The sequence below is a fragment of the Saccostrea echinata genome, unplaced genomic scaffold (genome assembly GCF_033153115.1).
Source record: "Saccostrea echinata isolate AGI-Se365-2 ecotype Australia unplaced genomic scaffold, CSIRO_AGI_Sech_v1 ptg000002l, whole genome shotgun sequence".
Taxonomy (NCBI): domain Eukaryota; kingdom Metazoa; phylum Mollusca; class Bivalvia; order Ostreida; family Ostreidae; genus Saccostrea; species Saccostrea echinata.
This window is the reverse complement of record NW_026889751.1, coordinates 30,181,682-30,208,629: the sequence shown is the minus strand read 5'-3', so window position 1 is coordinate 30,208,629 and position 26,948 is coordinate 30,181,682. Positions and strand designations below refer to the sequence as shown.

The 26,948-nt window shown below is 33.6% G+C and overlaps 3 protein-coding genes across 3 annotated transcripts in view; 1 reads left to right on the top strand and 2 right to left on the bottom strand.

The window, feature by feature from the left end:
- LOC133177196 (E3 ubiquitin-protein ligase TRIM71-like) overlaps positions 1-3,670 on the top strand; it is a 60,037-nt gene extending 56,367 nt beyond the window's left edge. The window contains exon 2 of the mRNA XM_061312281.1: positions 1,940-3,670. Within this exon, the coding sequence (XP_061168265.1) occupies positions 1,953-3,647 (1,695 nt within the window). The 5' untranslated portion in view covers positions 1,940-1,952 and the 3' untranslated portion in view covers positions 3,648-3,670. The remainder of the gene's footprint in view (positions 1-1,939) is intronic.
- LOC133177102 (vacuolar protein sorting-associated protein 54-like) overlaps positions 1-19,595 on the bottom strand; it is a 45,405-nt gene extending 25,810 nt beyond the window's left edge. The window contains exons 1-22 of the mRNA XM_061312197.1: positions 19,209-19,595; positions 17,706-17,971; positions 17,021-17,099; positions 16,699-16,733; positions 15,887-16,015; positions 15,232-15,374; positions 14,896-14,995; positions 14,607-14,749; positions 14,125-14,251; positions 12,879-12,986; positions 12,323-12,384; positions 12,077-12,173; positions 10,806-10,933; positions 10,504-10,639; positions 10,219-10,350; positions 10,046-10,095; positions 9,815-9,897; positions 9,575-9,610; positions 8,263-8,317; positions 7,341-7,446; positions 7,017-7,104; positions 6,757-6,878 (exon numbers count right to left, since the gene is read on the bottom strand). Coding sequence (XP_061168181.1) covers positions 6,757-6,878; positions 7,017-7,104; positions 7,341-7,446; positions 8,263-8,317; positions 9,575-9,610; positions 9,815-9,897; positions 10,046-10,095; positions 10,219-10,350; positions 10,504-10,639; positions 10,806-10,933; positions 12,077-12,173; positions 12,323-12,384; positions 12,879-12,986; positions 14,125-14,251; positions 14,607-14,749; positions 14,896-14,995; positions 15,232-15,374; positions 15,887-16,015; positions 16,699-16,733; positions 17,021-17,099; positions 17,706-17,971; positions 19,209-19,482 — 2,499 coding nt within the window. The 5' untranslated portion in view covers positions 19,483-19,595. The remainder of the gene's footprint in view (positions 1-6,756; positions 6,879-7,016; positions 7,105-7,340; positions 7,447-8,262; positions 8,318-9,574; positions 9,611-9,814; positions 9,898-10,045; positions 10,096-10,218; positions 10,351-10,503; positions 10,640-10,805; positions 10,934-12,076; positions 12,174-12,322; positions 12,385-12,878; positions 12,987-14,124; positions 14,252-14,606; positions 14,750-14,895; positions 14,996-15,231; positions 15,375-15,886; positions 16,016-16,698; positions 16,734-17,020; positions 17,100-17,705; positions 17,972-19,208) is intronic.
- A 662-nt stretch (positions 19,596-20,257) lies between these two features.
- LOC133177048 (transcriptional adapter 2-beta-like) lies at positions 20,258-26,739 on the bottom strand. The gene is made up of 17 exons (XM_061312141.1): positions 26,454-26,739; positions 26,298-26,357; positions 25,806-25,906; positions 25,557-25,597; positions 25,379-25,429; positions 25,131-25,184; positions 24,927-25,030; positions 24,414-24,486; positions 24,132-24,288; positions 23,426-23,505; positions 23,037-23,108; positions 22,780-22,844; positions 22,570-22,631; positions 22,384-22,415; positions 22,001-22,086; positions 21,696-21,758; positions 20,258-21,453 (listed from the first exon to the last, which is right to left on the bottom strand). Exons 1-17 carry the CDS (start codon positions 26,544-26,546, stop codon positions 21,331-21,333), a joined length of 1,317 nt encoding a protein of 438 aa, XP_061168125.1. The 5' UTR covers positions 26,547-26,739; the 3' UTR covers positions 20,258-21,330.
- Between the last annotated feature and the right edge of the window lie 209 nt (positions 26,740-26,948).

The following is a 26,948-nucleotide window of genomic DNA, read 5'->3' as shown; positions in this document are numbered from 1 at the left end:
TCCGGTTTCACCGGTAGGGGACTAATAAAGGAAAGGAAGTATAAATACTATTAAACTTACAAATATTAAATTAGTAGAGATTTCTTAAAAATAGGTAGGCAGCCTAAACAATTAAAAAATTTAAATCCTGGTATACGCAGACCAGGAAGTTAAATACCTGACAGGTAGATATAACAAAGGTAAGTGGGTCATGTGATACCTGCACTGTATTTGGCCGACAAGACAGACGCCATTCATAAGTCATAAGTTCATAAGTCAGGTAATAATTTTTGGTTGATTCATTTGATAAATTTTGTTTTTTTTTAATCTTTTATTTTTAGAAGACAAACAATATTTGTCCATTCAATACATGTATTTTACCTGTAACATTATCTAAACATTCATTTCTTGATCTTTCAAATATTTCTTGATCAAAGTAATCCTATCAAGATAAAGTATATCATAAAGGGTATGGCTGAAACAGGAGGTGCATAGGTTGAATTTTGTAATCTACATGTTTATATGTGTAAAGTATTTCTAATTAAACTCCAGTTGCACCACTTAGCAATGTAATTAACACTAGAGTTGTATTTTCTCTCTTCTACTATACGCTTCAATGCAGGCGACATAACAAAATACAGGAGCTTAAAGGATCTAATTTTAATCAAGTTGCACCATTTACAGCAAAGGTAGCAATGCAAACTTGTATACTGTGAAGACAAGAAGAGATAACTCTGCTTCATATATTCTATAAAAATTTGAGTTATTGTCCCTGGTTATAAAACATGTTATAACTTTCCATAATTTGACAAGTACATCTTACTTATTTGATGTACTTTAATTAAGGTTCTATGAGAAAATACAAAATAAACATTATTTTTTTCTATACTAGAGGTATAGTTTCACCATGGACCCCATTTGATTTGATTACTTTTTATTAGGGATGGCAACGAATATTCGAACATTCGAATATTCATTCGATGAGTTGATATTCGAATATGAATTTAAGATTCGAATATTCGGTGTTTTTCATATTTCATAAAAAGAAGTACTGTGATTAATAAATTTTGATTAGAACAGTGCAGGAATTATCCCTGTTTAATTTACTAGCGATCAATTTCGATTGCCTGATTTCTTTCACAACTTTTTTATGTTATAGAATTTCAAAATTACATGGATTTTGTTTTGAGTAAGGTGTTAAAGAATTGTACAATAATGCTTTATGTACAATACAAAACGTACTTTCATAGTTTTTATTAGTTAAATACGATCGGGTCTAGAATCGAGGACAACAAAATGAAAACCTTCTTAGAATGTCTAAAAGACGTGAAGAGTATACTTATCAAAACAAATTTAATTGATCATTCAAATGAATGTCCACTGTAATTAATTTTGTAAAGGGCTCAATTTTAGAATAAATTATTATATCTTGGGTTGTACATAATCCTGAATTTTATATTCATTATCGGGAAATTAATTAATTACCTAGGAAAATTGTCTTTGGAAATATTTGTTTATATTTTAAAAACATTGTATCAAAGATTATAATCATATCTATTATTAGGCAGATAATTGTAATTTATTACACGTATTGAAATCTGAACAGTATACCGTTACGACTGTATCTTGCCTTTGGCAAGACGACTGGTTCCTCAGTTGGAGCTACTATAAATACATATGTTTCATTTGTTAAAATTATAAAAATTATATATAAAATAGAATTTCTTATTGTACAACTACAAAAGTATTCATACAATTTTACTTCCAATATAAGTATACCTACGCTAAACCTTTCGTGAGAGTAGGATGACGCATATTTAAAATAAAACAGATTTTATTTATTTTATCGAATATTCGAATATATTCGAATACTGTCATTGAATATTCGAATATGAATTATTGACAAAATTGACATCCCTACTTTTTATTGAAGTGCTGTAAGAATATTTTTCCATACTAGGTCTACTTTGATCATGGACCCCCGTACCAGTGCCCAGGATGTGATGCGATGTGACCTGTGTGAGACTGCTGTGGTACAGATGCACTGTGATACATGTTTTGTCAACCTGTGTAAGGCCTGTGTGGGAGAACACATGATATCTGATGAATCCAAAAAACATGAAATTGTTCCATTCAAGCTCAGAAAATCCACTCCCCTCTACCCTGGATGTACTGGATGTACAACTCATAGCAAAGAAAGATGTGAAATGTTCTGTAATCGTTGTGACATACCTGTGTGTGCCACCTGCCTTGCTTCAGATCAACATTTAGGTCATAAATTATTGAAAGTTTTACAAATTCTTGATGAAAAAAAAGACAAGATTATCAAAATACAAACTGAATTAAAGGAGAATATTTATCCCACCTACCAGGACATTGCCTCTGATGTACAAAACAGAATGAGTCAGTTAGAAAAGGAATATGGAGATCTCTCAACAGCCATAACAAAACATGGAGAGGACTGGCACAGAGAAATTGATAAACTTGTCAAGAAACTTAAAGCTGAAGTTGATGAGATGAAAAACACACAGTTACAAACTCTACAGAAACATCTGGATGAAATAAACAAGAAAATGTCAGACATCAAGGATGAAATCAACTCAGTGGATGTTGCTGTGGATTCTAATAACATTTCAAAACTATTTAGTGTCATGTCTGAAATAGACAAACACAAAAATCTTCCAGAAAGAATTGTGCCCTCCATACCTAAATTTACTCCTGGAAAAATCCAAGCAGAACTCAGTAAACTATTTGGAACTTTATCATCAAGTTCTTTAACATCAGACAAACATGGCTACAGCATGAAGACAACACAGAAACCACCAGAAGCTGGATCCTCTTCTCCAGTCAAACAGCTGCTTGATCAACCAGAGACTGTCACCACCATAGACACTGGGTATAGAGAACTTTACAGTGTGGCCTGTCTGAGTAATGAAGAAATCTGGACAAGTGGACGTGACAACACCATGAAACTCTACAGCATCAATCAGGGATCACTACTCAAGTCAATCACAACCAAGTCAGGGAACAAACCATCTGACATAGCAGTGACAAAAAGTGGAGATCTAGTTTATACTGATTACAAAGATAGAACTGTGAACATTGTGAAGAATGAGAAGATAGAGGAGGTGATCAGACTACAGAACTGGATACCTCTCAGTGTCTGTAGTACCTCCTCTGGTGACCTCCTGGTTATCATGGACAGTGATGATAACAAACCAACAAAAGTTGTCTGTTACTCTGGCTCTACAGAGAAACAAACCATTCAGTTTGATGATAAAGGTAAACCTCTCTATTCATCTGGTGATTATATCAGATACATAACTGAGAACAGGAACCTAGATATCTGTGTGTCTGACAATGGATCTAAAGCAGTAGTGGTGGTCAATCAGGCCGGGAAACTGAGATTCAGGTACACTGGACATACTCCTGCTCCAAAGAACAAACCATTCATTCCACGAGGAATCACCACAGACAGTCAGAGTCACATCCTTACAGCTGATTATCACAGTAACTGTATCCACATCATAGACCAGGATGGACAGTCCCTCCGTTACATAGACTGTGGACTGAGTTATCCCTGGGGACTGTGTACAGATACAAATGACAATCTGTTTGTTGCTCAACGTGGAAAGAGACAAGTGAAGAAAGTCAAATATTTGCAATGAAATTATAATTAAAGGAAAAGAAAAATGTGAAATAGTTAAAAATGTTTGGGGTTTTTTTAACCATATAGATACAATGTATGCACTTAAAATACAAATGACAAGATTTGTATATTTTTTTATCGATGATCTACATGAATGATTGGTGACATTAATAATATCCTACATGTACATTTTAGTCTGAGTAAAATAGTTAGTTTGGTTACTCTGCAACTACTAAAAAGTATAGCTTTTTACTTGCCTTGTCACTATCACCAGTACTTGATCATACATAACAATAAATACATGTGCATCCCCCAAACACTGGCCTCTCTTGGTCTTTGAATAATATGTGGTTAATTATCTTGTGTGATTAACAAAGGGGAATGATTCTCTTAAGAGTAAAATTTCCCAGACCACTGATAAATTTTATTGGCATACTGAAAAGGGAAATAACTTTATGTTCTATTTTCCAAATAGTAAAAATAAATTGAGTTATTACCCTTTTCATATACATGTATGTGCTATTTGTTTTTAAAGTTGAGCTCATTTTAAAATATACATATTATTTAAAAAAAATACTTATTATTCAAATTAAAAAAAAAGAAAGAAACTCTCTATCGAATCGAATTTTGAAATTTTTGGCGTGAGAAATTAAGATTAATTTTGTGGCCTTATTGAAAGTGATAAATTTTAGATTGAATCAAACTGAATTGTATTAATAAAGTAAGAAATGTTGATGGGATGAAAAAATTCCAGAATGAATTAAAAATTATTGTTTCTCAGTAGTTCTCAGAAAGTTTTGAGTCAGGGTTAAGTTTAGTTTATCTGCTTATGTGCAGAGAAGAAGCTTTTTAAACAATTAATGCATCTACACTACATTATCAACAAAGCCCCACCTCAACACAAAAACACTCAACTCAAGTACTGTTAATTTCTCAATTTTGAAGAGAGCTTATTTATCAATATCATGCACTTAGTTTGTCTACTTCATATTCAGGGGGAGAGAAGATTAAGTAGAGGACTCAGTGTTTATCAAAATCATGCACTTAAACCAACCCCTCGATCTTAAGAGGGAAGGGACCATGAAAATTTTTTCTCCCCTTTTGTCCATAGATATCATATGCTGAAATAAGTTGAAATTCATTTAATGGTTCAAGAGGCTGAAAATATTCAAAACTTTACTGAGGACACACGATTCATGATAACGAACAACAACTGATAGCAAAAGATGACCTAAACAAGAGGCCCATGGGCCACAACGCTCACCTGAGTCAATATGGCCCTGCTGTTCTTCGTCAGCAGATTTCTTCTCTTATATATTCATATGTAAAGCTTTGATCACCTGTTCTAGGCATACCCTACCTCCAGGTGCCATGTTATGAATGAAATTGAATATAAACCTTCTGAGGATGCTTCTATCTTCATATAACTAATCACGGTTTTGCTGTTCTTTAAAAAGGAATTTTAAAGATGTCTGACACCCTACCCTGGGGGTTGGGGGTGGGGTGGGGGCATGATTTGAACAAACTTGAATTTACACTACCTGAGGATGCTTCCATATCAATGTGACTAATCATGACTTTGTTGTTCTTGAGAAGAAGATTTTTAAAGATATTTCCTATATATTTTCTTTCGTAAAACTTTGACTCCCCATTATGGCCCCACCCTTTTACTGGAGGATGCATTGAACAAACTTGAATCTACAATACCTGGGGATGCTTCCATATCAATATGACTAATCATGGCTTTCCTGTTCTTGAAAAGATCTTTAAAAATTTTTCCTATATATTCCTATCAAACTTGAATCTACAATACCTGGGGATGCTTCCATATCAATATGACTAATCATGGCTTTCCTGTTCTTGAAAAGATCTTTAAAAATTTTTCCTATATATTCCTATGTTAAACTTTGATCCCCCATTGTAGCCCCACCTTACCCTCGGGGGTCATGATTTGAACAAACTTGAATTTACACTACCTGAGGATGATTCCATATCAATATGACTAATTCTGGCTTTGTTGTTCTTGAGAAAAAGATTTTTTAGAATTTTTTCTATATATTCCTATGTAAAACTTTGATCCCCAATTGTGGCCCTGCCCTACCCTGGGGGTCATTATTTGAACAAACTTGAATCTACACTACCTGAGGATGATTCCATATCAATATGACTAATTGTGGCTTTGTTGTTCTTGAGAAGAAGATTTTTAAAGAATTTTCCTATATATTCCTATGTAAAAATTTGATCCCCCCATTGTGGTCCCACCCTACCCCTGGGGGTCATGATTTGAACAAACTTGATTCTACACTACCTAAGGATGATTCCATATCTATATGACTAATTCTGGCTTTGTTGTTCTTGAGAAGAAGATTTTTCAGAATTTTTTCTATATATTCCTATGTAAAACTTTGATTCCCCATTGTGGCCCCGCCCTACCCCCGGGGCTCATGATTTGAACAAACTTGAATCTACACTACCTGACGATGATTCCATATCAATATGACTTATTGTGGCTTTGTTGTTTTTGAGAAGAAGATTTTCAAAGAATTTTCCTATATATTCCTATGTAAAACTTTGATACCCCATTGTGGCCCCACCCTACCCCCGGGGGTCATGATTTGAACAAACTTAAATCTACACTATGTAATGAAGATTTCACATAAGTTTCAACTTTTCTGGCCCAATGGTTCTTGAGAAGAAGATTTTTAAAAGATGAGACCAAATTTTCACCAATTCTTAATTATCTCCCCTTGGAATCGGGCGTGGCCCTTCATTTGAACAAACTTGAACCCCCTTCACCCAAGGATGCTTTGTGGCAAGTTTGGTTGAAATTGGCCCAGTGGTTCTTGAGAAGAAGTCAAAAATGTAAAAAGTTTACAGACGGACAGACAGATGGACAGACAGATGGACAGACAGACGGACAGACAGACGGACTACAGACAAAATGTGATCAGAAAAGCTCACTTGAGCTTTCAGCTCAGGTGAGCTAAAAATATATACTGTGGAAGATCAAATTATTATAAAGGTTACACTATGAAATACATCAATCAATTAAAAGTCTGTATGTATTTAGGTAAATTTAAATTTACTTCCCCCAATACAGTACATGTACATACATGTTGTTTGTTTACCTTCTGTACTTGGTCGAGGTGTTTAAGCATTGTTTTATTTTTAGAAGCCAGTCTCTCCTCAAAATGGACCCGGACTTTAGGAATGAAGTACACAACCAACTGTAAACACCTGGAAGCCAGAGCTGAAAACAAAGCAAAAATTCTGAATTTCCTCTGAATAACTTCGTTCTGTATATTCATATTAGGTCCTTTAGTTCTCCACAAACAAAATGCAGTTTAAGATTAAGATAATGATATGCACTATTAAGAGCATGGTGTACCTAGATTTTTGGTCGAGATGGTTTTCAGTCCCACAAGTTGAAGGGCACCTGCACCTAACACCAGCTGGCAAGTTCTTGAATTGAAAATCTACAATATTGAACATTGAACATCATAAATTTTATAAGTAACCCCTCCCTTTTAAAATAGCCAACAGCAAGATTATCTTGATTTATCTTCATTTTAATAGAAATAATAAATGTACTTAAAGAATTATTGTTGAGAAAATATAAACATGTCAGAGATAATTCATGATTTTTAATCAGGGATTTCCCAGTTATGCTAATAACAATGATAATAATGGTTTGCACGGAGTTTAAACTCACTTTGAAGAGGTCTACCAGTCTAGACAAAAGATCTGGTGCCGCTGACGGAATGTCATTCACACACTGACAATACTCCACCATCATCTTCAACAGCATCAGCACCGTTCTGTAAACAAATAAACATCTATACTGTAAATAAATAAAAATAATTTATACTATAAATAGATAAACATGATTTATAATGTAAACAAATAAATATCTACTGTAAACAATTATATATCATCTATACTGTAAACAAATAAACATCATCTATACTGTAAACAAATTAACATCTATACTGTAAACAAATAAACATAATTTATACTGTAAACAAATAAATATCTATACTGTAAACAAAATAAACATCATCTATACTGTAGACAAATAAACATAATTTATACTGTAAACAAATAAACATCATCTATACTGTAAACAAATAAACATAATCCATACTGTAAACAAATAAATATCTACTGTAAACAATTAAACATCATCTATACTGTAAACAAATAAACATCAACTATACTGTAAACAAATAAACAGCATCTATACTGTAAACAAATTAACATCTACACTGTAAACAAATAAACATAATTTATACTATATAGAAATTAACATCATCTTTACTGTAGAAAAACCTGATTTATACTGTAAACAAATTATCACCATCTATACTGTAAACAAATAAACACAATTATGATCAGCACTGTGTTGGGAAATGACAGTGCAATTTTTACATATTACCAAACTGAACATTAAAATTACTAATACAAGCAGAAATATCCTCTATGTCTTATTACTGCATCTGCCAAAAAAGAGAAAAATAACAATCTATTTTGACATCATGTGCACTAGGATTTTACAACACTTGGCCTCACACTTTCTCTGGAGCATGGAGAAGATAAGTAAGTTAGGGAGGAAGTAAAATTTAGTAAATACTTACCCTACAACTGCAAATGTCTGATCTTCAACTACTAACACTTCTGTAGGGCCCTTATCTGAACACAGAAACAAGTCAAATAATAAAATCACAAACATTAAAAATAGTACACATAACTTATCATACCTAACTAGAGCAGTCTAATTTGAATTTGTATTCAGCAGCAGCACTGTGAGATGATGTTCATACTATACATATTTGTAGAGTCAATGTTAAAAAAAAATCTTCAGTTTTGGATTTTTGTCAATAATAAACTCACTTCCTTACTTAACAATAAACTGTAAACCAAGACATGCAATAAATATGTGTGAGATCTGCAAGCAACCTCCGCCTGCAGATAATTATCACTCAAACCAGTTTTCATTATTATAATTCCCAATGTTAACAAGAATGTTACAGGTCAGAGTTAAAATAATGTATCAAGAAAAAACTGGATTGCACTAAAAGCAGTAAAAATCTAATCTTTGACCAATACATTTACATTTTGTATGCACTTCACTTTTATGAGTGCTTCGTGATGGCAGGGTCGGGAAGTAAAGCTGATATTTCTGATATTGTCCATGGGCAACCCTTTTAGGCCACCCTACCCCCTGGGGTCATGATTTGAACAAACTTGATTCTAAATTACTGAGGATGCTTCAGAATCCACATAAATATGACTAATCATGACTTTGCTCTTCTTGAGAAGAAAATTTTTAAAGATTTTTTCATACGTATTCCTATGCATAACTTTGATCGCACATTGTGGCCCCACCTTACACCTGGGGATCATGATTTGAACAAACTTTATTCCACCTACTTGAGGATGCTTACATATAAATATGAACAATAATAGCTTTGCTGTTCTTGAGAAGAAGATTTTTAAATATTTTTTCTCTGTTTTCCAATGTAAAAACTTTGATCGCCCATTGTGGCCCCACCCTACCCCTAGGGGTCATGAATTGAACAAACTTGAATCTACATTATCTGAGGATGCTTCCACATAATTTTCATATTTTCATGCACAGTGCATCTTGTGATGATTTTTAAATGATGCCATTAATTTTTCACAAATTCGTAATTATCTCCCCTTGGAAGAAGGCATAACCCTTCATTTGAACAAACTTGAATTCCCTTCACCCCAGGATATTTTGTGGCAAGTTTGGTTGAAATTGGCCCTGTGGTTCTTGAGAAGAAGATGAAAATGTGAAAAGTTTACGATGACAATGACAACAGACAACAGACAAATTTGATCTGAAAAGCTCACTTGAGCCTTCGGCTCAGGTACAGGCTCAGGTGAGCTAAAAATAATAAAGTACAAAATGTAGGAACACACCTGAATCTGCAGTCCTTTCTGGTAGACTTAACATGCCTGAAATGTCAATAGTCCATCAATTAATATGATTCTAGTCTATTTATGGTTAATAAAAATATCTACAAAGCAAATGCTGAGTTCTGTAAGCTAAGATGGGTTTTATAATCTAAGAACTTTAAGATTACTATATAAAACGTAAACTGTGAGTTTTTTACATGACATACAATATTATAATACAATATCATACAATAATATATGTACCTGTTTGGGTGATATGATTAACGAGCTCTTGGAATTCCGCTGGAACATCCGCTTGTTTCCATCGCTCATTGTCCAAAATGAGGCTACAATAAAGAAGATTTCTATAGATAGGGAAATTCTTCATCTTCTTATATTTTAATCAGCAGTTATTCCAAAATATATTACAGAATTTTACCCAATAACCTTTCTTCAAATGAATATTTTCAGTACCCACTACACTGTGATGATTACCTGAGTTTGGTTCGTCTTTCTTCATGGAATCTGTTTACAAATTTAAGTGCCTGAAAAATTCAGAATAAAAAGGGTATCATTTGTAAATCCACTGAAAAGTGGTACTAAAAACTCTATTACATTCAGTCATCAGTGAATTTCCAGTTGTTAACAGACTATAGCAGAGAACTCACCTGTGACTGTAGACAGAATCTTAGTGACATACATCGTCGACCACTGATGGTTTCACAATCAGTTATAAACTTCTCAACCTCTCGAGACAAAGCAACAAATTCACTGGAAGTCAGCCGTTCCAAAAATCCATCCTGCAAAATATCATCAAAAAAAAAATTTCTTTTTACCTAAGAAAGGCTGAAATTTGATTCTTTATTTCATTTTTATTTTTTCTTTGGTTAGTTTGTTCTCTCCTGGTATGTGTAAATTATGAGGCATATGTATTCCAAGCAAAAGACACTTACCTTTGCCCTGGCTACAATGACCTTGACACATCGATCGTGGGCATGGTCACACACAGCACACAACATTTCATTGAGGTTGGTCTGTACAGTGACATACTCAGCCTCGGTGATCATTACATCAGCTGCCTCTTCACTCCTGTATAATTATAATCACAAATGTCAAAATATTTACAAGCACTTATTCTGCAGAATTATCTGGATGAAGGCGTACGTACGTAAAATAAAATCCTTTGTATTCACAGAGACAGAGGTAGTCCTCCTTTGTGGGGGGATAACTAAGGATGTAGTACATATGTACTTACACAGAGACATGTAGATGAGCTGCCTCACTGAGGGGGTTGTCCTCCTTTGAGGGGGAGGGGAGGGGGCTGGGTACCTGAGTCTTTCCGGCTGCTATTCCTATCACATCACTGATCACACCATGGAATGTCTACAAAGAGCAGAGATATCAACCAAAATGGAAATATAGCCAAACGTCTCTTACAAGACTGTAGCTCTACTGGTGTGTACTTATAATAAAATGTATTTTATTATAGTTTACTTTTGTTAAAGTCAATCAGATCAAAACTGTAGGAGGAGTAGGGCATCGAAAAAATTTCAAAGAAATTTCTATTTTAAGTAACCATGACAACACCTTTGACAAATCAAATGCCAATATCTGAATTTATGTACTGTAAACCAACTTTTATTCGCGTGCGAGAAATTTTCGTGAGGTTCGCGAGAGGCTCGTCATCGTGAATATTTCTCGCCGCGAACTGGTCCATTAAGTCTCTCTTTCTATTAACAACAGATCCAAAAAAAGGCTTGATCGCGGAAATTAATCGTCGCGAACTAGTTTATCCCCGGTAAATCCCGAAATAAAGTCGTCGCGAATAAAAGTTGGTTTACAGTATCTTAGTATAATCTACTTGTGTACTAAGTCTGATTGAAATTGGACCAATACTACTGTAGGAGTAGGCTTTTGAAAGAATTGAAAATCTCAACTTTAAGTAACAACAGCAACACCATTGTTGAAATCAAAAACCAATAAAAAGAATTATGCATCTTAGTATAGTCTACTTGTGCACTAAATCTTATTGAAATTGACCAAAACTCTAGTAGGAGTAAAAGTTTGAAAAATATACAGACGGACAGACCTAGACAGACAGACGGACTTACAAAGACACCTTACCAATGCATAAGCCCTACTGATCTCTGACCAGTAGAGCTAAAAATAAACAAACAAAGACAATAACTCAAAACCTTTCAAGCTTTTAAGCATTTTTTGGGGGAGGGATGAAGGGGGAGGGAAGGGAGTACTTTACCCATAAATATCTACTATTTAAACTCTGTTAAATCAAATGGGTTGATCAACCTTTTTCTTAACATTAGTGAAGAGACTGAACTTGAATTATCAAAGGGGAAATTCACTTTGCCCCAACATTTATTTGTGCCTTAGGCTTGGCAGGTCATTTGCACTATTATATGCAAAAGCACCGACAAAATCTGTTTTAATTAACTATGAAATGCAATACCCCACTTTTTCATTATTTTATTTAATTTCTGTAATTCAATCCATTCAATTTTTAACTACCTTTGCTCTGTTAAGATGCACCAATAAATTAGAGAAGATTTGTTTCATCAATTCCATCCATTGAGAGTAATTCAGCATTCTCATCTGATCTGCCAGGCTACAGAACAAAGTTATAACAAAGTTACCAACGAGCTAAGAATATGATTTACTATATAGAAATTTAAGAGATTTTCTGTCTTTGAATTATAAGAAATCAACTATATTTGTCATTTCCATATTTAACTAAAACTAAATAAAATAGTAAACCTGGTGACGTTTTCATCCTCTGTGTCAACATTCTCAGCTTCTGAAACTGCCTCTACCACAGTCTAAAAATAGAAACAAGAATTCCACTGCTTACTCTTGTTTCTGATAATCACATGACATACAGCTACAGTCTAAAAATAGAAACAAGAATTCCACTGCTTACTCTTGTTTCTGATAATCACATGACATTGAGCTACTGTTATACATGTTGTCTTAAACACTGTGCTCAGTGAAAGGTACATTAGACAGACACTTGACTATAGCCTTCTCTAGCTTAACCTTTTGTTTTTTTGTTTTAACCTTCATCATATATAAAACCTATACCAATTTTCATGATAACCATTCTGCAATGACAATGACAATGGCCTTGACTTCTCTGATCTGATTGATACTGAACTTGACCTCTCTGTACTTACCTGTTTAAGCATGACCTTGACCCCTCTGTACTGACCTGTTTAACACTGGCCTTGACCCCTCTGTACTGACCTGTTAAACACTGGCCTTGACCCCTCTGTACTGACCTGTTTAACAATAACCTTGACCTCTCTGTACTGACCTGTTTTACAGTGGCCTTGAATGCTGTGAAGGCCTCCTCTCTGTATACATTGACAAAATTAAAGCGACTTTTCCTGAGCATTCCAAACACAAGGGAGACAATCTTCTCCTGAAAAATCCAAGCATAATTGCATGACTATGATTATGCAGTATTGATATAGTAGCTTGCATTTCATATCATTAATTATAAAATATACACATAGAAATATTTTCTAGCCTTACAATATAATGATGCTCAGTTAAAGAGAAAAACAACTAGTATCCAGTCATTATAATTTGACAGATGCACTTTATATACTTAGTTATATGTTCTGGGGACCATCAGTTTATGAACAACATATGAAACTATGATATGACAGATCCTTATTTAAGCAAAAAAAAAAAAATCTTAAGTTTCTCATGCATCCCTGCATTAGGTCAAGCACTGTCACAAAGATAGTTTCTATGAACAGCATATGGGGTTTATGTCTCCCACTTGATTCAATATGCAAGAGCATTCTATATGTAACAATTTCTTAAATGGAACAAGCTATAGACAAAGAAGTTGATGACACAAGGATAACAACAGTCTCGTTTAAAGTCATCATTTCGCAAGTTTTTGGTCGATACAAAGACCTTGTCAGCAAGTACAATTTACTAATAAGTCAAAAGCTGAGTGATGTTTTTCATACCAATTGTTAGACTATTATTCACACACTGAATTTTCTACAGATTTTTCTGTTTGCCCAATCATGACAAGGAGAACATGGCAGGTGTGACAGGGGATGCTTACTCCTCCATGGCACCTGATCCCACCTTTGATGTTTTAGAGGTCCATGTTTGCTCTGCTCCTGATTCGTATTGTATCAATGGACATTTGAGCCTGGGTAACATTCATTATATCCATATTTCATTAAAAAGGGGAATTACTAAATTTTTCCATTTTGGAAATAAAGAAAAATAAGTTTTTTTCCTTTTCAGCAATTTCTTGAAAAGGCCTAGATTGTATTAGATATGTGGTTTTACTTGTTTTAGCAATATTTCATCATTAAACTTTTCATAAACGTTTTCAATAACATTATTTAAAAGTGATTAATAATCAAATAATACAAGAGCACAAAAAAGTCAGATTTGGGAAATCTCTTTCTTCAAAAAAGAAAAAAAAAGTATGCCTGTCTGTCACATATAATTTTGAAGTTTTGGGTCTGAGAAACTAAATATTATCTTTTTTGGCCTCCTGATATAAATTATTTTTGACCAGGACCTACCTCCTCCAACAAGGGCTCCTTGTCTGTGACAGGACGATTGAGGTCCGCAGACACACACTTAGCAAAATCCTCCTGTAACATTTTCTCTATGACATTCTCAAGTTCTGCCAGCTGGGAACTAAGGTGTCTACAATCATAAATCCAATTATCTTAAGACAGGACCTCAAGTATGAATATGCCTATGGACATATTAGGTAAACTGTACATGAATGTTTGCAGTATCAGATTTGTATATAACACATAATCATGGTAAATACTGATTAAAAATTTAATCTTTGCATTATTATTATTTTAATTTTATATCAAAGTTGTCCACTGTGACAAAATATAAAAAAGTTATTGGTATGAAAGTTGTACATTGAAAATGATGTAAAGGTTAATTCCAATGTTACAGTATTGTTGGGGACAAAATCTGAATTTGTTATAAACAGCACACATATTTCATTTTAAAGTTAACATATTTTACTATATATATACAGTACCTAAAGCTGTGGACCCCTGCCAGTTCTTGTGTCAGAACTTCTTGTGTGGTAGATATGAGATCTAATGCCCCTACAAACTCCTGAGTGGACAGTAATAGCTGTATGGTTGGTTGGGTCTGGTGGACCGTAGACATCAACTTCAGCTGTAGTGTACAAATAATGAATGATCTTGGTTGAATATAGACTCAGTGATACCAACTCAAAATTCAGTAGTGCTAATAAAAACTACATTTTTAAACAAATCTTTCTGTATATTATCTCAGAATCCATACTCTAAGTAAATACTGACCTTATCATGAAGTTTGACATAATTAGCCCTGGTCTGTGAAAGCTTCATTATCTTTAGTGACCCCAGGGTCAAGAGTTCATCAACGCTTTGGATTTTATCCCTGGTAGCAAAATAACATATTCTTAGAGCTCTGACAGCTAAAATCTTAATAGAAACCATATTACAGAAGAAATTTATAATCAGACTGGATTGTCAAGATCTTAAAACAATGTAAAAAAAAATTGGGGGGGTTTGTTATTTTGTTTTTAATTTACAATGAACTTAAACTTATATTCTTCCTTTCAATGAACAAATTTTGGCTTAGAAAAAGAAATGTCAATTTGCATGTACATGTACCTTAGTTGTTTGATGGTCTGACATGTCTTCAGCATGTTGTCCTGTAGAATGTCATGTGACGACACGGCTTGGAAGAAGGCATCAGATTTGGTAGAAATCTGTTTAGCTATGTGAACCTCCACAATATCGAGGTAATGACTCAACTAGAGAAAAAAATTACACACATTTACTGCACCACTAATTGTCAACTTACTATTATACATGACAACTTTTATTTGTGATTTCTCCGTTTTCAATCCACCCCACATTGAATATCAATTTTTAGGACAAAGTTAACATTCTACATAAATACAATCAAATAAATAATATCCATTCATGAGTAAAACAGGGTTGAAAACTCATGGATATATCATACATAGGGAATAAAAGTTGATTTACAGAACATGTTAAAAAATGAAATGGATGGAAGGAATAAAGGCTGTGCTTTCCAGAAATATTTTTTTTTAATAAGGTGTGCATTTTTAACTATTAAAGTATGTCTTGAAACAGTTATAATCTCCTGCTTCAAAATTGTTTACATGAATGATTGATTTATGATAATCATTGTATACTGCAGCACTGGATTACTAATGGAAGGAAGAACCTGATTTCTTTTATATGAGATTGATATTGCTACACTATTTAAGAACACTGCTGGGTTTGTTTTTTTTTTTACCTTCTCTTGTAGAAGTTTGGAGGACTGGGATGATCCCCCATTTTTCTTGCATTCCTCCACCTGTGACCATGGAAACACAGCATTGAATGTGTCCGAGTTCTCCAGGTCAAAATTTGACAGCATGAACAACTACAAAATATGTCAGGACAATAAAACACAACATCAAACAGTGTACTGATGGTTAGCTACAACATACATCAAACCGAAACACACTCTGAATATTTTAGAAAACTCTTTCTTATGATGCTACAAAGATTAAAGTAAAAGTGTGCCATAGTTTGAGTGATGCTGTATACTAAATTAAAGTAAAAGTGTGCCATAGTTTGAGAGATGCTGCATACTAAATTAAAGTAAAAGTGTGCCATAGTTTGAGAGATGCTGTATACTAAGTACATGTATTTCTTGTTTACAGTAGTGGTATACAGGACTGATCAACTTTACAGTAGAGTAATAAATGATTTACAACATTATGTCATTTATTAGTTTACAGTAAAGTAATAAATGATTTACAACATTATGTCATTTATTAGTTTACAGTAGAGTAATAAATGAATTACAGCATTATGTCATTTATTAGTTTACAGTAGAGTAATAAATGAATTACAGCATTATGTCATTTATTAGTTTACATTAGAGTAATAAATGATTTACAGCATTATGTCATTTATTAGTTTACAGAAGAGTAATAAGTAATTTACAGCATTACATCATTTATTAGTTTACAGTAGAGTAATAAAAGAATTTCAACATTATGTCATTTACAAGTTTACAGAAAAGTACTAACTGATGTACAGCTGCATTATGTTGTTTACCTTTGGTAATTGTTGGAGTTCTTCTCTGTTCCTTTCTGCAGAAAAAAAATACTTATCACTTTCACATACATATGTATATTCAGGTATACATGTATGTACAGGTATCACTCCCAAATTAACATCACAATATGTAAAAGAAATCCACTGAAATGTTATTAGACTGATAAGGACAGCTAGATTAACAGAGATTACACAAATAAACTTTGATAAGAAATCAAAACTGAGCCTTGACTCAGATGAGCTGAATATTGAATATATTAGGTATATGATATCAAAATGAAATGATAAACTTGCCCAATTGTTGAAGAAATAATAAACTCACCCATTTGTTGAAGAAATGTTTCTCCCCCTGGGGCTTCTTGGTCAATTTGATGTTTATATTTAGCATACTTTCTATATCTCTGCAAACAAAAAACTAAATTATCTCCTTGTACACAGCTGGGTTAAAAAGAAAACTATGTTAGGCCAACTTTAAAATAATGTTTGTTTGCCCTCTCTTGACTCAGGATGAAAAAATTGGGTCAGTAGGTAGGTGAGAAATTTTTTTTCTCAGAAAGATTTCAGCATCAATGCTGAATTTTCCAGATCTATTTTATGAAATGCATAAAAAAAAAAATTGCTTCCTGGGAGTTAAAAAAGTTTTGAATCGGCCAGATTTTAGTCAGTCAGTCGGGAGAAGCAAACCAAACAATTTTTTTAAAGATGGCCTTACCAACATTTGACCAGTAATCAGTAAACATGTGTCTGTTGAGCTACATTTTTTTTTTTAAGTAATTATAATCTTGATTTGACATCTAAACCACTGAAACAAAATATCTATCCAGTAAAAAAAATTCAGTCCTGTGTTGTAATCTACTGTGTAGAACATAACAAAACATGTACATGCACACGTTTATTATTCATAAGCATATTTTCTGTTGACATGTTATATTGTACTATTCATGGCACAATGTTGAGCAAGCATGTCTCTCTAAATTACAGTTTCTGTATATATAAGATCTCCATACCTTTGAAATTCTATGCTTGTATTTTTCAAAAAATCTTCTGTCAATTTCTGGAAGATAGCGGGACTCAGGGACATACATCTTTTCATAAAATTCCTGGCCCCAGGTTTTGGTGAAGAAGTCTGTCTCTCTCTTAACCCTGAGGGGGTCATTCAGAGCTGCTGGGAGATTAACCTTGGAATCAAACACAGTCCATCTATGCTGGTCATGTACAACAGATGGAATAGTGCCTGGAGGTGTCCCAACAAAAGACTGGTCCTCTTGGGTCTCTACAAAATTAAATACAAAATCTGCATTTGAAATGATAATTATATTCATAGGCAACACAGTCTATAATATATGCACATGTAATGCATTCTTAACTTTTTTAAATTTAGAAAATTTCAAATGTTACCTAACTCATATTATAAACCTTTCATTGTAAAGTTTACATTTTGGCATACTTACAACATTTACATTCTTGTAACAACAATACAGGAATGATTGTTATGTTAAGCTTCAAATACAAGCCATATTATCTGATTATACAGTGTATAAATATAACATTTATTAGGGTAACAAGTGAAATTGTTATCGCAAGAAAACCATGGCTGACTGAGGCGAAGGGATCACAAGGGATAACAAATTCTTAATCACTTTACCAATGCAATAAAAATGTAATTTTTGTTTTTTGGTTATACTGAATGTATTTGGAATGCATTGAAAAAAAATGTCATGGTGAACATGCAAACATTCTGCGCAGTTAACAATTTTAATACTGTTACCCGTTGTCATGCATTTTCAACCATTGCTATGTAATGTAGCTGCAGAACTGTAGCTCTGTGCTTGAGAATATTTGTACAGAAAAACCAGATTTATTATTATAAATTTATTGTTTTATAAGCATTTTCTAGCTTAAAGCATGACTTCTTTTAATTAACTATATGTTTTACTTCTATTCCTGATACTTTATTTACATTTAAACGGTTCCAAACAGCCCTATATGGCCTTGGAATGTCAACTTTAAAAATTTTCATTTCAACATCCATGTTGGAGTCTTACATGTATTAGAATAAAGTGCCTTGAAAGGTAAATAAAGTATCAGGGGTAGGAGTAAATTATATGGTTAATTAACAGATCCATGATTTAAGCAGGGAAACACATATAATACAAGAAACAATACCAGAAGCGAGTGACAAAAAAGCGTTGTCGTAAATCGAAGGTTTTTACAATGCTTGGATCTGTATCTCTCTGGTTTGTCTGTTCGAATTTTCTCAACCAAAGAGCTACAGTTCTGCAGATAAATGTCATGTTACTCGAAGTGTGTGGTTTATACACATGATGGGGTAATAGTACTTTTTAACAAATGTTTTTAAACCAATCAAATATGACTATTTAACACGATAGTATAACAATATATATTTACTAAAACAACAAGAGTCAAATTTAGTGTGCCCCAGAAATGAGTTCTCAAGTAAACCTGCTTCTAGATTTTTACACAACAACCTAATCAAGCTTATTACTAACCCGATCTCTTTCTCCCTGAGGCTTGAACGTGGTCCCTTGCTATGTGGTTTTCATAATCCATGTCACTGACACCTTCCAGAGGCAGCGAGGGGCATATATTATTAGGCCCATACCTACACACGTAAGATCCTCCCTCCTTAGAACAGTGGGATTCCCTCAAGTGCCGAGAAAATTCCCGCGCTGACTTAAACAGAAGGGAACAATACTGACAGTTCTTCCAAGGGGTCGTCAGTCCTTGACGATGTGACCCGATGGAAGCCGGTTCATGCGTCATAATTAAAGTTCATTGCAGAGTTTCAGGTATCATATAAGCTTACAGGCATTTTTTTGTAATTAGCAAGAAATCACATCTTAGAATTTATTATCTGGGTCCCATTGTTGACAAATCAGACGGTCACTCTACTCCAGAACGTATTTCCGGTTAGCGTAAGAGCAAAATATTTCCGTACAACCTACCTAATTCCGGATAGATTCTATACAGGCAGCTTTTGTAAAATTAGCCTCACCCTTTGACTTACACTTGCTAAGTTTTCCACTTTCAAATACGTTTTAATAAGAATAGAGGTTATATCAAAGTGTTATTTTTTTGGAAATCTGTTAATTCCCATTTTGAACAAGGTACATGAGAATATTATGTAATGTCTATCTCATTTCCATTCTTGGTGCTGTACTGTAATTCTGTCAAAAATGTACTATTTGCCAACCTTTTGTATATCAGTGAAAAACACTTTTTTCATGAATAAAATTGTTAGATTTCAGAGACATTCAGGATTTGACATCTTGAACAAGAAATATGGATCCTTCGGACATGTCAATGCCAATGGGTCATTTATTGATCAGAGAACACATACTGGAATTCTCTACAATTAGTAAAATACTTTCTCAAGTTTGATCGTGTTCATATCAATTTTTCCATTTTCAGTTTCTTAGAATTCCAACACCAGTATTTATACCTGCCCTCTTCACCCTCCTAACGTGTACTTTACAACCCATCATCAATTGTAATTTGCATAGATGCTGTTCCAAAATGTATTAAAAAACACTCCCACTGAATTTATTAGTACTTTTAATAGTTAAATTAAAGCTCAAGTTCATTATGAACAGAAATAAATCTCATTATATGAAATTTCACTCATCAAACTTCCTGTGAAACCTCACAATTTTTTACATCTATCAACCATACAATTCCATACAAAATAAATTACACAAAATAATTACTAATAAAAAATAACACACACCATATAAAACCATTTATACAAATATAAAAAATTGTACGAGTCGTACAAAAACATTTACACAATCTTACCTTACAGTGACTATTGGTGAACTCTGACCTTAGTTAATGGTTAATCATGTTAATATGAAATATGAATACTGAATGTACATTAATTTGTTTAGAACTTGACACCTTTGCAGAAAATTGAAATGAATCGGTGCTGTTGTTTTTTAATTCATTACTTCTATGGGAATTCATTCTTTAGCTTGAACTAAATTATTCTTTATATTCAGTGTGTAAGTTGCCAAAATATGACTCCCTATCCCACTGACATAAGTATATTTACTTAAACAGTAATCAATGGAATTTCAGACTGCCTTGCCATTACACAGAATTAACATTAAGAAACATGGCATTAACATCGAGTTTCCTGGACGGAAAAAATGATTAGAAGAAGAAAACAGGCGGTAATTCTATATACAAGGAACTTGAGTGTTCCACGGCAGTGCATACATTGTACTAGTGTGTACATCACTATGTCTCATAACCTTTAGTAACTTGTTTTACAACTTCTAGTTGCATTATACCTCAAATAAAAACCAAACTAAAGACAATGCTTTAACAAACCACAAAACATAAATGTTTTTAGTGCTCTCTGTTCAACATAAGCATAACCAGTTTTGTACATTTTTGAAAATGATTGAGAATCATTTTCTTTACACAGAAATCCAAACTTTCGTCTCTTAATCACTCTCTGTCTGCTGGGTGTCCCCCCTCTTCCTAGGGCTCTAACAGCCCCCTCCATCATGTCCCTCTACAGCTTACACACAATTCTGGAATTCCCTGCACTGTGAAGACTGGCCTCCTCCCTCCGGTCCCTCCTCTGTATATCCCCTCTCAGGTGCCTCAGACAGCCATTATCCAGCCGTTATCTGTCAGGAAGCTCATGATTTTCCGCCGGTGGGTTTTGTCAAGCCCACTAGGATAGCGGATCTTGACTGGAATACCCTGCCGTCGCTGTAGATAATCCTATAAATATAAATACTTTGTTCAGATTCATGGACTGTACACGATTCATCATCAATTTACTATAACCATCTTCACTTTCAATTACTTAAAAAATAGCATTATTCTCTTTCTCTCTGGAAATATGAAATATTTGATAGGAATCAATTGTGTACGATTTTTACTGAAAATCTTTGATAACGTGTATCTCCTTGCACTTGTTAGAATTTGGCAATACCCCCGTCTAAGTTTTACAAACTCCTCACCTTGATTATACAAGTTTTGATGGTCATATAGTTTGCTGGGGTCATCCCAATGGAATTGCAGAGCTACAGAAAAAAAAATAAGAACTTTTTAAGAACTTCTGTTTTTTGACATACAGTACATGTAGTAAATACCTCAACATTAAAGATTCTGCAAAAAAATTTAAACTCAATCTATTTTTCTATAATATTAACAGCCACAAGTGTACGGCGATATTCTATTGAGGTTGTCTTTACTGCAGACATGGATTAACACCCACAAGTGTAAGGCGATATTCTATTGACGTTGTCTTTACTGCAGTAATTACCTTCTTCTCTCTCTCTGACAGCATGCCATAGCTGGGGAGTATGGACATATCCTTCATCTCATTCTCGTCTCCTTCATCTTTTAACCCTGAGATATATAGGGAAAAAAAATAAATACATTCAGATAATAAATCAGTTTAAATTTATGTACTGCAATTTTATGAATTTTTTGAAGATTCAAAGTTAAAATAGAGGAAATAAAAGAGCTATCAGTGAACTTTGATACCAATTATATGTTTATACAGATTTTACCATTTTATCACTTTATTCTGGGTGCAATTTCACCTTCAATATAAATCTATAGAAGATTGAAATGTCATCTGTGTATAGTACCCACACAGATCTAATGATTATCAACAGTTCTCTTTAAAATGAAATTCTTTACCTTCGTCGTCGATGAGTATATCTAATTTTTCTCTGTAAATGAGAAAAGAAATCAAGAATGAAACCTTGCTGTGCAAAATTTGACATATCTTGAAATTGTATTTTGATATTTTACTTCCAGTGAGAGTTATCTCCTCTTATCAGAGACTCAATGAACTGTAATAACTGATGTACACACTGTACTTACTCTATACCGCCGGCGGCTTTTTTTGAGACCATTGACACCCTCTTTACTGGGGAGGAGCTGCCCTAGGGGGAGAGGTTTAACATGTTAACATCACAGTAACTTATCACTAAGAACTTTGTGTAGTTAATTAAATGGATTTGTAACTTATCACTGAGAAGTAGTTTAGTAAAAACTGTCGACCTAATAAAACTATTGGACACCAGAACTCACCAATTTCTTCTTATTCTCTTTTTTCTTCTCTCGCTTGTACAATTCATCCTCATAATCATCTACCTCTGCAATAGAAAATAAAAGTTAAACAAATTTTGAAAAATTTAAGTTCCTAGACCAACAATTACATGTATGTGGTTTTAGTATCCTTTCTTTACCGTAATACATAAATTAACTACAAGTGTTTCAGCTTAATTTAACTTGTCTATGACAAGTCTGTAACTCTACAATAAAGACTTTATCTCTGATATATGCACCATCCATTTTGGTGATCCCATTTTCCCTGTATTTCCAGAGTTCTGTGATTCTGGCCTTCAGCTCCTTCTCTTCTGAAAATACAAAACAATTTCCCAGTAATGTGAACAGATACAGAAAAGATAAAACAATTTCCCAGTAATGTGAACAGATACAGAAAAGATAAAACAATTTCCCAGTAATGTCAGCAGATACAGTGCAGTTCGCCTATGTATAATAATTAAAATAAATGAACTGAAGCAGCAATAATTCACCAAGTTCAAAATCACAAACATATCATCTTCCCTAAATTTCAAAATGGAAATTAATTGCCTTTTCAAGTTAAATATATCTGTCTAAGTTTGCTTTACCATCCTATACTCAAAATTAAAAACTTATCAATTAATCTAACCTTGACATTTCTCCAGAAACTGTTCATGATCAGATGAGGACTGGAATTGAGCAAATACTTTCATTTTTTCCTGGAATTCCCTTCAGAGAAAAAAAAAACACATCCATATACATTACTCTGACAAGAAACATAAACACTAAAGGATGAAATAAGTGAATACTAATTTTACTTAAGAGTAATTACTTTTCTTCTATTTCATCTTTATTAAGAACCCTCTCTACACTACACAGTAAAGAGTTCTGATTCTATGGTATTTTTCTGCAGTTAAGAGTGATCTGCCCTTAGATCTAAATTCCAATAAATTGAAATTTACAGTAAATTACTCAATTTGTTATCAGTTCAAGCATTCATAACATTTTAAATAGCCAAGATAAATTACTTGAACACTTTATTTGCATGTATTTTCTCCATGGAAGTAAAAAATAGTGATTTTTGTTCATTGATACTGGATTGTCTTTGAACATTTTTCCTGGAGGTAAATGCCACGTACCATATATTGAAAATAATTGATAAGCTCAATACATGTCTTTGCAACTTCATTCAATATAATTTTCTTAGTGTCCAAAAAACATTTTGCACAGGTGTATAGAGAGTCCTTAAATCTATTAGTGAAACTTAATTCTCACTTTGTAGAAATAATCTTAGTAAATAATAGCTGTGTATGTAAATATATCAATACATATAGTAAATGAGATATTCCACTTACTTTTCTTCTTTAGATGTGCGCTTTTTGGGGGTTTGTGATTTTGGTTTGATGAGTGATGCAGCAGTTTGAATTAAATTATATTCTCTGGCGATTCGTTTCCGTCTTTCCCGCTCTTTTAACCTGGTCCGGTATCTGTCAACCTGTACAAGCTTCACAGCTGAAGAAAACAAAATACAAGTCAAATTCAGATATGAATTGTCAGACTTAATTCCAATCTAATTTCCAAGACAATATTATGGGTGACATAACTGAGATTTTCATTAAAAAAGCTTATTGACTTACCTATATCCAGTTCATCATCATCGTAATTATTGGCCAGGCTACTTATCACAGTTTCTGCTTCATTGTCATGCTCCTGAAAAAAAATTATGAACCATCTACTCAAACAACATAAACACAAATACATAATCCACACAAGAGTATATGACCCAAACATATTCTTTCTGGTAAAATGTGTTAACTATGCAAGATGTAACTTTTGACAGATATAATAAATCTGTCTCTGGATGTCCTAAATACTTGCACTTCCCCAATCCAGGATTACATGCATAGATCTATATAACTTGATGTTTCATTTTATACTGACCTCAAATTTCAAAATCAACCACATTAAAAGAAAACAATTTTTAATAAAATTTAAATTTCTATTGCATTTACTATGATAAAACTTTAAGACAAGTAACAAATCTGACATAAGTCTAAAACTGCTTCAGGATGCTGTTTGCAAATTTTACATTTTCAAGGAGCATCAAGCCATCATCTGCTAAGAGGACATTCTAGGTGGAAAAAAATTACCCTTTCAAAATCGTCCCTGAATGGCATGTAACCAAGGTCATGCTGTTCCTGGACACTGAGTTCAATGGGGCGGATGGGGGTGGTGATGCTGGGAGACAGGGGACCTACAACCAATGAAAAGAAGAATGTTACAGCTTAAATAATAAAACAGGGCACTTAAATCCTAGGAAAATAAAGAAACTGTCAAGTATTTTTGCCCCCTACCTCCTTCTGGACAGGAATGATCTTTGACGGGGCTTTTGGTCAGAACAATGGTTTCTGAAATAAATTCATGGAAAATTTCTAGAACATAATGGAAGTACAAGCACATACATATACAATAATAATTATTTTTAATGGCATCTTCCATTTTTTCAATTAAAAAAATATGATAACAAAAATCAAATTTTCAACTGTCTAGGAAGAAGAATATACACATAACGTACATAACCATACAAGACTTTGTACAGTACCTTTTCCAATACTTCCATTGACATAGAAAGTAACATAATGGTCTTGACACTCTGAAACAAAATTGAATAACAAAGTCAGGCTTCGTTTTATTTATCAATGCTGATAAACAATTACATACATATTCAGTTTCATTCAAATGAATTTGATTTAACATATCCACGCTATCCATGACATTACCCTCCGCTGATCGAGATTCTACATGGCTCGCTACATCATCCCTACAACAGAAAATTGAAAACGCTTTTAAAAATCTTCATTCCTCCAAGCAATAAATAAGGAGTTGCTTTGTGTTTTGTTGAAATATAAAATTTTGATTTTAGAACAAGTGGCTGATTAGCTATATGGAGTGAAAGTTGTTGGCAAACATATGTTTAACTGTTTTTGAAAAAGATTTTTCTAACCTCTTGTGATTATTTTAACACCTACCAGTTTCCAAATCCATACTGCTCTACTGCATCTAAGAGCATGGTTTCCTCTGCTAGACTCCATGTTCTTGCTATGTCAAATGCACCAATGGGACTGTCATCCTGTAAAGATAATCAATATAAAGACAAAATACATTTTTATTTCTCGCTTAGAATTTACTCACCATGTTGGCATTTAGAACTTTCAGGATTTTTGGTAGTAAACTGTTATCTAAAATTATCTGTCCCCGTTTAATGTGTTTATTTTGCTTGTTCACTGACAACACACAGAACAAATTCTATTGTTCAAACGGATCCGTAGGACGTACAGTAATATTTTACAAGAAAACTTTCAATCTGGGGGGAAAAAACAAAAATTGAAGCTAGTAAGAGGTTAAAGATGGAGTTTTCTTCTTTTAGTTGTTAGTATATGAATTGATAACATATATTTTTTTAAACTTTGAGGAGCAAGCATGAAATGAAGAAAAAAAATCTCGAGGGCACTTACACTTACCAGAATTTTGTAGCTGTGGTCACGTTTATGAGAACCAAGTTCAGCGCCACATGAGAAACACTAAAAAATATAAACAAACGCTCAAAACATTGAAAATTACTTTAACACATTTAAAAAAATCCGCGAATTCTATATAGAGCTGTGACGTCAGCCTACCTGTAAACAAAGGTCAATGTCGACACATTCAGCACACTGCGCTCTGTACCCCGAAATATCACTCTGGCAGTAACTACATCGATATTTAGCCATCTCGATGTGGTCTTTGATATTTATATATATTCCATAAGTTAATATTTCGGGGGAAAGCAACAAAAATAAACAAATTTGGCCTGCTTTACTGCCTACTCCCCATCTTTCTCGTACAGCGCTGTGACGTCAAATTTCCCATAATGCAACACCAACTTCCTTACGCTAAAATCCCAGGGCAAATTCACAGCATTTCTCCACCCCTGATAGTCGTTTATGAAAATTAGGAAGCTACTTATAGCTGCACAATTGCCTTCTGTTCTTTAAAGTGATAAGTAATGTGGATATCAACTCACTTCCGCTGTAATTTCAAAATGCTTTGTCATGTGGCACGGATCTAAGAATTTCAAAAAGCCAGGGGCTGCATAGATCATGCATATGCCGCTTGGGTCCAAAGGCCGTAAG

Bases quoted from the DNA above. Each gene is read 5' to 3' on its own strand.
- LOC133177048 (XM_061312141.1), bottom strand. From the start codon at position 26,546: ATGGCTAAATATCGATGTAGTTACTGCCAGAGTGATATTTCGGGGTAC. The intron at 22,416-22,569 runs GTAAGTACAGTG...TCTCATTTACAG, and splicing joins AAAGCCGCCGGCGGTATAGA to AGAAAAATTAGATATACTCA. The intron at 22,087-22,383 runs GTAAAGAATTTC...TATATATCTCAG, and splicing joins TATACTCATCGACGACGAAG to GGTTAAAAGATGAAGGAGAC.